The sequence below is a fragment of the Condylura cristata genome, unplaced genomic scaffold, assembly GCF_000260355.1.
Source record: "Condylura cristata isolate star-nosed mole 26May11 unplaced genomic scaffold, ConCri1.0 scaffold00024, whole genome shotgun sequence".
In the NCBI taxonomy this organism is placed as follows: Eukaryota; Metazoa; Chordata; class Mammalia; order Eulipotyphla; family Talpidae; genus Condylura; species Condylura cristata.
This window is the reverse complement of record NW_004567125.1, coordinates 33,831,429-33,842,446: the sequence shown is the minus strand read 5'-3', so window position 1 is coordinate 33,842,446 and position 11,018 is coordinate 33,831,429. Positions and strand designations below refer to the sequence as shown.

The 11,018-nt window shown below is 53.6% G+C and overlaps 2 protein-coding genes across 2 annotated transcripts in view; one reads left to right on the top strand and one right to left on the bottom strand.

The window, feature by feature from the left end:
- Positions 1 to 2,836: 2,836 nt before the first annotated feature.
- DCAF15 (DDB1 and CUL4 associated factor 15) lies at positions 2,837 to 9,579 on the top strand. Its single transcript, XM_004688694.1, has 13 exons — positions 2,837 to 2,983; positions 4,674 to 4,771; positions 4,862 to 4,997; positions 5,502 to 5,608; positions 5,691 to 5,830; positions 5,915 to 6,085; positions 7,310 to 7,744; positions 7,857 to 7,948; positions 8,046 to 8,174; positions 8,258 to 8,343; positions 8,532 to 8,636; positions 8,717 to 8,832; positions 9,192 to 9,579. The coding sequence occupies exons 1-13, from the start codon at positions 2,852 to 2,854 to the stop codon at positions 9,245 to 9,247; spliced, it is 1,803 nt and encodes a 600-aa protein (XP_004688751.1). The 5' UTR covers positions 2,837 to 2,851; the 3' UTR covers positions 9,248 to 9,579.
- Positions 9,580 to 10,788: 1,209 nt separating this feature from the next.
- Positions 10,789 to 11,018, bottom strand: part of RFX1 (regulatory factor X, 1 (influences HLA class II expression)) — a 29,722-nt gene continuing 29,492 nt past the window's right edge. Inside the window, exon 22 of the mRNA XM_004688240.2 lies at positions 10,789 to 10,832. Within this exon, the coding sequence (XP_004688297.1) occupies positions 10,789 to 10,832 (44 nt within the window). The remainder of the gene's footprint in view (positions 10,833 to 11,018) is intronic.

Genomic DNA, 11,018 nt, shown 5'->3' with positions numbered 1-11,018 from the left:
CAGAGTGGGGAGCAGAACAGGCAGATCCACTGAAATACACTGCTGAGGGGAGCAGCAGGTGAAACAGGAGAGGTCTGTTGCATATGTGGGTTAGCTCCCTGGCGGGGACTGAAGTCAGGCCTCAGTGGTGGGCCTTTGAGGTAGTGCTGCGACAACTCCTAGGCCACAAGGGAGGCCCCCAGGACATCTTATTTCATTTAGTTGTTATGCCTCCTAATTCCTGTAATCTGTGCCAGTTTCTTGGTTATGTCATGACCTTGGCATCTTGGTTTTTTTTTTAAGGTTTATTTATTTACGCATACAAGAGCTGGTGTGCAGGCCAGAGGTGCAGGAGGAAGGGTGCACCAGAGACAGAGTGGGGAGCAGAACAGGAACATCTACTGAAATACACTGCTGAGAGGAGCAGTGGGCAAGACAGGAGAGTGTGCAGAGTGTGGGTTAGCTCTCCCTCCCTGGGATCCAGAGGGTACTGAAGTGGTTATGGATAGCTTTATAGTTCTGTGACTTAACCCCTTGCATCACCTAGTCAGGACTGTGTAGAATGTTCTTCAATTTTTTCTTAGGGATGTTTTTTCATAACTTACTTAAGGAGTAGCAGAAGATGATATGAGAGATGAAAGTCCCTTCCCTATTATAGCATATCAGGGGCCCTTGACATGCAGTAATGTATCACTGTGATGGCAACCTTGACAGCGAACTTGATGCCTGCCAGGTTTCCCCATGCCCAATCACTTTTTCCCTTTCCATACTATATTCCTTAGAAAGGAATCACTAAACACTCCTGCCCTCCTGTGACTACGCAGGGCCCTTCTTTTTCCCTAATAAATCTGCCTTTTAAAAATATTAAAAACAAACAAACAAAACAAAAAAAACAGGGCGTCCCTAGTGGTGCAAGGGGTTAAAGTGAAGCATCATGAAGCTATCTGGCAGCCACTGCAGCACCAGTGTGATCCCCAGCCAGGGAGCTGATCCATATGGCAGTAGCAGACCTCTCCTGTCTCCCCTCAGCAGTGTATGTTCAGTCAATCTGCCTGTTCTGTTCCTCACTTTGTCTCTGGTGAATCCTCTGAAACCCCTTCACACACCCCCCACCTCTAGACTGTACCTCTATTCTTATATTCAAAAATTTTTAAATCCTTAAAAAATGTAAAAAAGAGAAAGGAAGGGAATCACTAAATCCAGCTCACCCCCAATAATGGGAATCAAGCCCTACCTCTTTGAGCGAGGAATACCAAATAACTGGGGACATTTATAAAAACCATAATTAATACATACATTAGGATAGGCAAATGTCCTATGTATCTTAAAAATTTTACCCACTAATTTTAGCACCTGAGGATAGATCTTATCTGCTGCAGAGATTACTGTGGTGTTTGGGGTGATTTTCCACTTTCCTCATTCTTTCTGCATTTATAAAGACAAAGATAAATAAAGATAATTTTATGAATCATAAGGATAATTATAATTTTATATAATTACCTTGATATAAAGATAATTAGTCCCTTTCCCTCCATTTATTTATTTGGTCACTTACTTCACACTACTACAGACTCATGGGTATTTATTTCTTTGGTCCTAATGATGTTTATATCAAATCAGAGGGTTCTATCATCTTCTATGAAAGTCTTTCCAGAGGCTTCCCTTCATGCTTACAAGTAAAATCTAAGTATCTTGCTTATCTTGCCCTTCTCACTCCCTACCTGCTTTCACTCATGCACTATTTACCTTGCTACTTTTGCCCTTGCTCATTCCTGCTTTGGTCCCTTTTTGGTCATTCAATCTGACCACTGTTGTTTTTGTTGGAACATTCTCCTTCTCATCATCACAGTCTCTCTCTGACTGTTCTGTCCAGTCACTACGGTCCAGTCTTCTTCCTTCCCCTTACTTTCTATTCCTGTCTGGAATTAGAGAACAGAAATTATTTCCTCGTTTGTCATCTTTTGTTTACTGCTGGATCCCTAGCACTTAGAATATAGTAAGGGCTCAATAAATATTTGTTGAATAAATGAAAGCAAAAGGCTGGAAGAATAGAGGACTGAGATGTTAGCTTTCTCTCTGTGCTACAGCCTCGGTTTTACCACGTGTAAAGTGAAGATAATAAAAAGACTTATTTCTAAGACTGTTGAGAAAATAAAATAAGCTAATACCTATGAAATTAATAATGGCAGCAGACATTTAAAATTATTATTTATTAATATCATCTGTAAAATGGGCATGACAGCCACCTGCCACATAGAACTGTAAATTCAGAACCTGCACGTGTAGAGCTATCATGTTATTATCATTCCATCAAGCTGCCCCCACTCCATTTAAAAGATGTTTTAATGGAGTCCCATCATTTTATTTTCTTTTTGCAAATTCCTGTCGTCGGCCGGTTCTGAGGTGCTGGGATGCTCGCCAGACTTCCACTCACCCAGGATGGGTGCGGACTTGCCAGAGTTGGGTATTATGGCCCTTCTGCATCACAGGTTCTCCCACTGCTCCGCCGACAGGCCTGGACCGTCCGCTGTGTCCATGGAAACCCTGCAGCCATAGGGGGGCGTGACGCCGCCGAGAGAGACAGCTGTATGGGCCTATCAGATCAAATTCTTCTCGACGAGGGGCACAAACGAGCCCTTTGACGGGTGCGTTCTCGCGGAAGGGCGGGAATACACTACGGCCGCGGGAGTTGTAACCATCTCCACCAATTAAGAGTCGAAGTGGCTATGATAGACATGCGTAGCGGGCCGAGGCCCCGAGAGCAGGCTTTTACCCAATCGTCAGGCTGCAGTCTCAATAAAGGGCCAATGAGGAGGCGGCAGGGGTGGGGCGAAGAGGCCGGTTGCTCCGGAAGTGGAGGGAGGGGGTGAAAATGGCGCCCAGCTCGAAATCGGAGCGGAACAGCGGGGCCGGGAGCGGTGGCGGCGGCCCTGGGGGCGCCGGGGGAAAGCGGGCAACGGGTCGGCGGCGGGAGCACGTCCTCAAGCAGCTGGAGCGGGTCAAGGTAAGGCCTGGGAGTCTGGACGGAGCGTGCCTGAGGGTGGGGAGGAGGGACGAGGGAGGCGGAGGGAGGGAGGGCATTCGCGGGGTGAGGGGTTGGGGGCGGAGTCCCGGGGGAGGGGACTAATGAAGGGGGCTGGGCGGGGTCCCCGCGAGACGACTTGCGAGGAAGGGTCTGGGGTGAGAGCTTGGTAGGAGGAACCGGGAGCGGGGCACCGGCGAGGGGGCTCAGATGGACGGATTGGGGGCGGGGTCCCGGGGAGGAGCCGTGGATGGAGCGGACCTTAGAGGCTTGCTGGAGGAATAAGGAGGAGGGGGCTGATCTAGGGTGAGATTCATTTTTCAGAACTTACTTTCATAGCCCCTCCGTTATCGAGGCTTTCCGCCCCTTGGGCAAAGCCCCTGCTCCGACTTTGAGCTTCCTCCTCCTGATGTTTCTCTCTGTACGGCCTCTGACCACACGGGAGTTGGGAGTTCCTGTACCCATGTCTGCTTCTCCGCCTTGAATGGGAGGGAGCTCCTTGGAGAGAGCCCGATCATCTCCCTCAGACTGTGCTACCTAAGCAGGGCTCTGCCTCCCCCGTCAGGCTAAACTCCTTGAGTCTGGAAGCTCAGGGAGGGCAGAGATGTGAACTTGCCTTCTTTTAAGCTGCCAGCCTGGCAGAACTGTCTGTGGATTGCCTCTATTAGGCTGGCAGCTCCATGAAGGCAAGGCAGTGCCTGCTTTCTAATTGGGAGCTCTTTGGTCAGGGACAGTCTCCACCCTCAGCCTGGAGCTCCCTGAGCAGGACTGTGGCACCACCTTCACCGTTTAAGCTCCTGTACTAGGATTGTGTCTCTCCTGTCACCCTGGCCCTGACCAACAAGGCTGTTCCATCAGGCTGGGATCTCCTTAAGGGCTGGACTGTGCCTCCTGTTGGCCAGGAGGCTCCTTAGTCAGGGCTTTCTGTTTCCCACCAGACTGAACTCACTTGAAGACAGGGCAGTGTCTCTTACATCAGACTGGTATGCATGCAAGACCCAGGGGGTTTTATTCTCCCAATGTCAGTTTGTGCCTGCCTGTCTCCAAGTCCTTCTTTGGTGAAGTCTGGGGATCAGTGAGTTGATTAGAAGGTTAGAGGTTGATTGAGAAGGGGGTATTAAGCAGGAATTGGAAGGTCACTGGAGAGTTTCTGCATTTGGTTTGCTTTGACTGACCCCAGTTAGTGACAGGGCTGTCCTGAGGCACTTTAGTACACCAAGTATAGATTAGTAGGTTAGGGACAGGTGAATTAAGACTCTTGTCCCACCCCAGCCTCCTTAGCAGTTGAGGACAGCCATAGCTCAGTATTCCATGAGGCAGTCTTCAAGAAGGCAGCCAGGTGACCTGGAGTGGGCCAGAGGTGACTGGAAGCCTTCCTAGAGCAGATGATGTTTATTGCTGGTTCTCAGAGCCTGGGGATTTGTGCAAGAGAGACCCTAAAGCTGAAGACTGTTGTACTGAGAGGGAGGCTGATGGGAGTTCTCACTGGTTGATCGGTCTCAACTTGTGGTCCCAAGAGATTGGGCCACTTAACCATTACAGTTGGCAGGGAATGGCCTGCCTGGCTGGTCCGGACCCTGGCGGAGGCTGTTCTGCCTGAGGTGAGCTAGCTGGGGACTTTGGGCAGGATCTGCCAGATGCTGCCTCAAGGCCTTGATCATCCCTTTCCCAGATCAGTGGGCAACTGTCTCCTCGCCTTTTCCGGAAGCTGCCACCCAGGGTCTGCGTGTCTCTCAAGAACATTGTGGATGAGGACTTTCTCTATGCAGGGTGAGGCTGGGACCAAACTGGGGGTTGGCTGGGCGGGGCAGTGGCTAAGGCTAACTTGGCTACTGTGTCCCCTGCTCATCGCCTCCACAGACACATCTTCCTGGGCTTTTCTAAGTGTGGCCGCTACGTCCTCTCTTACACCAGCAGCAGTGGGGATGATGACTTCTCCTTCTACATCTACCACCTGTACTGGTGGGAGTTCAACGTGCACAGCAAGCTCAAACTGGTAGGGCCAGGCTATTCCTTCCAACAGCGTGACCCCAGCTGGTCATGACACCCTGTGTACCTGTGGGGCCTTGTCCAGACTGTCAGATGGTACTACACGAAAACCCTGTTTTTGTGGTTGAAAATGGGAAGACAGTGGTGATATCATGTGGCTCAATTCAGTGCATAAGTTCTTTAACGCACGGCAGCCTCAGGCTAAGTGGCACCCATTAACTTTGTGAGGACCAAAGAGGCTGCCACAGTGGCATTAGTCCTGACCTTGACTCCTTGAACCCTATCCAGGATGTGGCTGATTTTTCTCCAGTTTACACTTGAGCTCAGAGAGATGAACAGGTTTTGGGGCTTGGAACTTTAGTGCCTGGACTAGTTCCCTGTCGAGGTCCAACTCATTTCCCTTACTTATGAGGGGAACTCCCCAACTTGTCCTCAGAAAGATAGGCAGCAGGACAGAGGCTGCTTGGGGCTCCCCCTCTGGCCCTGCACTGACCTCAAACATGCTGCTCAGGTACGGCAGGTGCGGCTTTTCCAGGACGAGGAAATCTACAGCGACCTGTACCTGACTGTGTGTGAGTGGCCCAGTGATGCCTCCAAAGTCATCGTCTTCGGTTTTAAGTACGACTTGGGAATCTGGGGGGCTGAGAGTGGGTTGGGAAGGGATGTATAGACCAGGCTGCTGAGGGTGTGTGGCCCCCAGCACCCGCTCAGCCAATGGAATGCTCATGAACATGATGATGATGAGTGACGAGAACCACCGTGACATCTACATCAGTACTGTGGCTGTGCCACCGCCAGGCCGCTGTACTGCCTGCCAGGAAGCCAGCCGGGCCCACCCAGGTGAGGGACTGAGGGTCTGGGGTACTCCTCTGCCTCCCTGCCACCCCAGGGCTAAGCATGAGCCTGTGGCGTGTGTTGCTGCAGGTGACCCGAGTGCACAGTGCCTGCGGCATGGCTTCATGCTGCACACCAAGTACCAGGTGGTCTACCCCTTCCCCACCTTCCAGCCTGCCTTTCAGCTCAAGAAGGACCAGGTGGTGCTGCTCAACACCAGCTACTCCCTGGTGGCCTGTGCCGTCTCAGTTCACTCGGCAGGTAGGCTCCTGTGAGGATAATTCTTCCACTACTCCATGATGTGGATGATGTGGATGCACAGGCGTGTGCAAGGTTGAGGGGACAGCCGCTAGGGTCTGCCTGGTGTCCACCCAGGGGTTGAGGAGTAGGGCAGGTAGATCCTCCTTATCTGCGGGCCCAGTGAGCTTCCCAAATTGCATGTCTAAAAGATGTGCAAAGATGTAAACAAACATCTGATAAGAGCTTACACATTTGTTGGAATTTTGCAAGGCCCCAGTCAAATACAATGATAATTTTTAACTACCTTGAAATAGTTGCCCTTAGAGGGGGGAGAGGGAGGGACTTGGACTTGAAGAGAGAACTAAATGTATTTAGAGCAAAAATCATCAGGGGCCAGCAGGCTTTATGTTCAGCCCCTTCTAGGGCCACCTGCCTCTGTGCTGTCCACCAGTGCCAGTATGATTCAAGTACTCCCCTCACGGAGCCATGAGCCCCAGTGTTCCAGAGCTGTACTGGGCTCACGTATCTAACGCCCATCACCACATATACACAGTGGGGGTGCTTTGACTTGGCCATTTTCCGGTCTCACACTCCCCTCCCCCAAGCATTACCACTATAGTGAACAAGAGCCAGACTCACATTATCTCATGCATGACCTTGACAAGTTTCTCCCTAAGCCTCAGTCCCCAGTCTCTGAACCAGAGAGACGTGGTCTCCTCTCCTGGGGCTGCTGGTAGGGGGTCCAAAGGAGTCAGTACACGCAGAACCTGGGCCTGACTCTGGAACTGCTCAGTATGAACTGACCTCACATTCTCTAATGGGGATCTCACCTCTAGACAAGCAGAGAGGGAGAGGAAGTCCTGGCTTTGGCCATTCTGTCAGGATGGAGGGTTGTGTAGTAAACCCCAAACTTCTTGCATAAATACACTACCAGAGACATTAAGCTTCCACAGGCAGAGATTTTGTCTGTCTAGTTTAGTCCTTTTTCCTCAGCATTTAGCATACAGTAGGTTGTCAGTAAGGCTTAAATGAGAGTGTGTATGCGCACCTGTGCAAGCATGTGTGTGAGCGGGCCTTTTCCTTTCTCGGGGTTTCAAACTGATCTCTCAGCAAAGGTAAATCTTGAAGGGCTTCCTCAAGGAAACCTTATTCAGAATAATGAGACAGTGAGTGAGTTGGGAGTATCCTGGACTTCAATTTATTAATCCTCCCCCTCCCCCACTTCTCTTGCTTCTTTTGTTTCAGGCGATAGCAACTTCTGCCAAATCCTGTATGACCACACCACCTTGCCCCCAGTCCATCCCAATCCCCCTGGGCCCCCAAGCCCAGAGGTACCGCCTGCCTTCCCCAGCTCCTGCCCCGAGGCAGCACCAGCCCGGTGCTCTGGGGCCCCTGAGCCCTCACCTGCCATTGCTAAAGCCAAGGAATTTGTGGCAGACATCTTCCGCAGGGCCAAAGAGGCCAAGGGTGGGGTCTCAGAAGAAGCCCGGCTGCCTCCCTGCCCAGGGCCCTCAGGCAGCCGCTGTCATGCACCCTCTGAGCCCCTAGCCCCAGGTGGGGATGCAGTGCCACGGGATAGTCCCCCTGCAGCTGAGGTGGCTGCTCCTGAGCCCGGCTACATCAACTACACCAAACTCTATTATGTGCTGGGCTCTGGTGAAGGGACAGAGCCAGAAGATGGTGAGTGGAAGGGTGAGAGGGGGAGGATGGCAGGACTGTGGGCATGGGAGGTCACCCTGGAGATCAGCTTCATACCTCCCACCCCACCTATGCCCACTTCCTGTCTCTTCAGAATTTGAGGATGACAAGATCTCCCTGCCCTTTGTGGTGACCGATCTCCGTGGTCGCAACCTGCGGCCCATGCGGGAGCAGGCTGCTGTCCAGGTTAGTGTTGGTGGTAGACAGGTGGGCAACCCTAGGCAGCCTGCTGGGGTGGCATTTGCCACAGTCCTACCCCTGTCCCTACCCCTTCTGCCGGCAGGGTCAGTACCTGACTGTGGAGCAGCTCACACTGGATTTTGAGTATGTCATCAATGAGGTCATACGCCACGATGCCACCTGGGGTCACCAGTTCTGTTCCTTTAGTGACTATGACATCGTCATTCTGGAGGTGAGCTGGGATGGGACAGTAATGCTTAGGGCCTCCCCAGTCATTCTGGGGATCACCCTCACTGTCTATTCTCTGCCCTCCAGGTCTGCCCAGAAACCAACCAGGTCCTCATCAACATTGGCCTGCTGCTCCTGGCCTTCCCATCTCCCACTGAGGAGGGCCAGCTCCGGTGAGTGGTCAGGCACCACCGATGGACAATTCAGTGGAGGGGGAGTGTGATGTGAGGAGACTTTTGGCCCCCAGACCTGGATCAGCCCCTCTGCTACTGCTTCAAAGATAAAACCCATTTGGGTAGCCTGGTCCCAGCTCAGGGACATGCTGGTCCCACCTGTTTCCTCTGCCTCCCATCCCTTGCAGACCAAAGACCTACCACACCAGCCTCAAGGTGGCCTGGGACCTCAATACCGGCATCTTTGTGACAGTCAGCGTGGGCGACCTCACAGAGGTCAAAGGGCAGACCAGGTGAGGCAAGCCTGGCACCAGGGCTGGTGGCTGGGGCGGGTGACTGGGGCAATGAGAGTCACTCATGCCCTCACCCTCAGCGGCAGTGTCTGGAGCTCCTACCGCAAGAGCTGCGTAGATATGGTGATGAAGTGGCTAGTGCCTGAAAGCAGCGGTCGCTATGTCAACAGGATGACCAATGAGGCACTGCACAAAGGTGAGCCCTGCAGCCTGGTGACTGTCAGGAGACTGTCAGGACAGGTCCTCATTCTGGCATTGGTGCCAGTTCTGAGTGTTGCTGAATAGTAGCACATTGGTCCTGCTAGTGGATACCATGGAATCGGGGAATCACTGGCAGAGTGAGGCCAGTTCAGGAAGGGCATGGCAGGTGTGGTTCTCTGGGACCTCTAGTCACTAGATTTTTACTGGGTTACTGCAGGCAGGAGGCAGAGATGGACTCAGTGGGATGCTTGCCTTCCGGGACCTTCTGGGTCCTTGTCGGATTGGGGAGAGACAGGCTCCTCCAGCAGCCTGGGTCCCCTGGGGCTCCACAGCTGTCTCATCCTCCACCTCCAGGTTGCTCACTGAAGGTTCTGGCAGACAGCGAGCGATACACATGGATTGTGCTGTGAGGGCCCGGCCACCCTGGACACTGACTCCAACTACCTCCGCGGCCTGAAAACTGGCCGCCTTCCTGGCAGCCTCTTCCCGCCTGGCCTGCCGACCAACGACCGGCACTAGTGTTAGGCTGCAGGAAGGGGGCTGGGCTGGGCAGCCCCTGGTGGCCTGAGAGTCTGGACGCTTCTTATTTATGCCTATTTAAGTTGGGAAGGGGCAGAGGGGGGAGCCCCTGCCCCACAGCCACCACTCCAAGGGCATGGGCCCTGGCACCCCTTGTGACTACAAGTGTGGAGGCCAAATGGACCCTGTTCCCCTGCCCAATCCGCCCCCCCCCCCCCCCCCCCCCCCCCCCCCCCCCCCCCCCCCCCCCCCCCCCCCCCCCCGCAAACCTGAGGTGGCAAACCTCGTGGCCATCCCTCTGTCCTCCACCTCGTCCCTCTTCGTGTAATAAATGTTCTATTTCTGAACCTGACTGTGGTCCACTTGTCGCTCCTGGAGCTCTCAAGCCCCAGACCTCCACCAAGGCCGGCAAGCAGTAGCCAAATATCACAGCGGAATTTATTGTGTTTTAAGAAAGACTACAAAAAGGTAGAAAACAGCTCAGCACACTAGACTACCACACGCTTGGACACTTTCACCTTTCACCGCAGGGAGGGGAGGCCCTGAGGCCGTGGGAGTGGGAGTGGGTGGACCACCCCAAAAGCTGGAGCACGCGGAGCACACAAAATAGTGATTTTTATACAATAGGTCAGATTTTTCTGGTTATTTTTTTGTTTTTTGCCATAAACATCTATCTCACAAGTTGAAAACACCGAGAAAACCGGAACAGATAAGGCCATGATGGTTGGAAAAAAACCAACAAGTTACCAACTCCGCTTAGGCAGCGCTCACAAATCGCACAATAGTCGGGCGGGGGGATGTCACACAGCACAGAGGAGAAAAAGGAGAAGCACAGTCTGTCTCCCTGAAGAGGGGAGCACAGAGGTTCCATTACTGACTGGTGGCAGGGAGGGCTGGGGGCTTGGGATCTTGGATCTGAGGGAGCGGAGCACCCAGCCCTGGCAGTGCCAGTGCAGTACTTCTGCCCCACTGTCTGCAGCAGGCCCCTCCAGGCTCTCCTGCCTGGCCCAACCTGCTGCTCTTTGGAAGCTGGGCCCTGTACCCCTGTCACTCCCCCCAGCCAGGCTAGGGGAGTGCCTCTCTTTAGGGCTGCAGGGCTAGGGAGGACCCAGCTCTGGAGAAGAATCAACACCCACGGCTTTAATTGCACTTATACCAAGGAGGGGGAAGCAGTGGATTGTTGGGGGAGAAGGTCCTGGGGTTGCTGCTGACAGTGGGGAGTCCCCAGGTGATGGCCACCTGTGCCCACCCGGGGCTCAGGGTTGGGCCTAGGACAGGCTGTGCAAAGCCAGCGAGCTGAAATAAGTTAACAGTTCTGCAGGGGAGGGGGCCTGCCTGCCTGCCCCTGGGGGCCTGCCTGCCTGCCCCTAGGTTGGTGAGGGGGGGGGTGGAGCTGGGGGAAGGAGATGCTGTGGCCTTTGGGCCGAGGGGCCTAGCGGGCTGCCACAAGGGGCACCTGGGCACAGCGGCGGGTTCCTTTAAGGCACGTCTTTTGTGTCAGTTTGCAGCTGCGGCTCCGCCCGGCCCTGATTGTGCCGGCCCCACTAGAGCGGGACCCCCTTGCCTTCCCTGTCTCCAAAGCCCCTTCCTTGCCCTGCTAGGCTGGAGCAGTGACAGCGACATCACAGAAGCTGTGAGGGACCCTGCGTGGAGGGGCAGCGG